The sequence below is a fragment of the Hibiscus syriacus genome, unplaced genomic scaffold (genome assembly GCF_006381635.1).
Source record: "Hibiscus syriacus cultivar Baekdansim isolate YM2019G1 unplaced genomic scaffold, ASM638163v2 tig00112153_pilon, whole genome shotgun sequence".
NCBI lineage: Eukaryota > Viridiplantae > Streptophyta > Magnoliopsida > Malvales > Malvaceae > Hibiscus > Hibiscus syriacus.
Window position 1 is genome coordinate 854,829 of NW_024063262.1, and position 2,125 is coordinate 856,953.

The 2,125-nt window shown below is 35.7% G+C and overlaps 1 protein-coding gene across 1 annotated transcript; it reads right to left on the bottom strand.

Moving 5' to 3' along the window:
• Window positions 1-425: 425 nt before the first annotated feature.
• LOC120175009 (glycine-rich cell wall structural protein 2-like) lies at window positions 426-1,524 on the bottom strand. Its single transcript, XM_039181716.1, has 3 exons — window positions 1,505-1,524; window positions 791-987; window positions 426-688 (listed from the first exon to the last, which is right to left on the bottom strand). The coding sequence occupies exons 1-3, from the start codon at window positions 1,522-1,524 to the stop codon at window positions 426-428; spliced, it is 480 nt and encodes a 159-aa protein (XP_039037647.1).
• Between the last annotated feature and the right edge of the window lie 601 nt (window positions 1,525-2,125).

Genomic DNA, 2,125 nt, shown 5'->3' on the forward strand with positions numbered 1-2,125 from the left:
GTTAAATGATTATGAGTTATCTTTGAATGAATATTATATTATATTTACTCTAAATTAATAAAAAATTATATAAAACAAAATAATATAAACATTCTTATAACTATATCAAATAATAAATCTCAGTTTACCACGGATACTTTAATTATATTTAATACTGATTTTAAAATAAAGAAAAATTTCAAAGATAAAAGTTCTATTTTTTTTTATGAAAGTTCTACCTTGTTGATGTACTCGAATAACAAATGTGTAGAAGTCCTTACAAAATACTTGAAGTCTTAAAAATATTTATGAAAATATATAATAATGGAAATGCGTGCAAGCAGTGGTGCTTTATTTAGGGATACCATAAAATGCTAAACTTGTTTAATATATGGCTAAATACTATGTAAATTCAATTCATCCTTGGCCTTTACTTCAAAACTTTTTTATGGCGAGTAATCATCATCTCTACCGCTACCATACCCTGAACCATAGCCTGACCCGCTTCCATAGCCCGAACTATTGCCTCCACCTCCACTGCCACCTCCTCCACCCCTACCACCACCATCACCACTTCCATATCCTGACCAACTTCCGTACCCTGATCCAGACCCATATCCTGAACCTCCATTGCATCCGCCGCTGCCGCCACCTCCCCTACCTCCGCCGCCGCCTCCACCACCTCCTATCCCACCGCTAGATCCATACCCTGATCCGGATCCCTAACCATACCCCGACCCGTTGCCTGACCCATAGCCTTCACCTCCACCTCCACCTCCACCTCCACCTCCTCCTCCACCACCACCACTACCTCCTCCTCCACTTCGTCCTGAACCATATCCCGAGCCATATCCAGAACCTGAACTCAAACCATTAGCACCGCCACTACTTCCTCCACCTCCACCACCACCTCCTCCTCTTCCTACATCCTTAAATGGCATAGCAGCAAAAGCTATATCAGCAAGGAGCAAAATCAAGAATGCAGCACCAAAAACACGTAAAACAAGCCTTGTTGAATGAGAAAAAAAAGTTAAGGCCAAGCTCTCTATTTATAGGCGTTGCCAAGTAAATTAAATTAAATTAAATTAAACCCTTGAAATTAATTATTTAAATCGTTCCATGCAGAAGTTAGATGAAATTCCAGTAGCTTCTGTCACTAAAAGAAGGTTGAGATGAAAGTGTGTTTTGGTGTTGGGACTGTTAGTGGTGTTGGTAGTGATGCCGATGGCGGTAAACTTATGTCTTCTTCTGCATGCAATTTTAGTATATAAGGTTTTATTCTATATTCTATCCTTTTTGACTTTTTATATTACAATAATTATTATTCCACGATTTATAATATTAATTTCATTAAAAAATAAAGATAGCATAAATTTAATTAAATAAGTTATTCACTTAAAAATTGTAATAACTACAGAATGGAATATCTTTATAATTTTATAATAGCAACACTCTCTACGACTGCATCTTGTGTGAAACACGAAAGGAAGGGGTCCTACAACAGCCACCCTAATGCTATCTTAACCTTCTATTGCCAAGTGTCATTTTAGTAAAGTACTAGGCATAGGACCAAAGATTGTTTTGCCTAAAAAGCGCCATCTAAATGGTTAATAAGAAAGGGTTATTTACATGCACAACTATGGTTACTACAGTTGTCTACTTGTTATATGAATTACATAAAATGCCACTTAATAATTGAGAGTGAATTGCATACATGAGCATGTTGAATGTCCTAAAGTAACCTACTTGATGGTTGTGACTTTGTAGTTATTACTATATGTTCATTGAGTTCGTTTGAGCTCACACTCATTGATTACTTGTTTTCTAGTCCTAGATACACCTTGGAGTGAACGGCGGTCAGGCGAAACATTTCAAAACGTTTTGATTTGATAAATTAACGTTTTAGTGACTTGAACAAGATATGCGCTGTCTATTGTATGATATTTTAGACATTGATTATTGGTTTCCGATTTGTTTTCGTTTTTGGATTTCAATTTCCTTTTATTAATGCATGATTAAAGTAAAATTACTTATGGTTTAGTGTTGATTTGTGGATGCATTATGGACATTTAGTATGATGATTGGACTTGGTATTGTTGCTAACATGTTTAATTGTATGTTACATTGACAAATGCTAAATTGGATG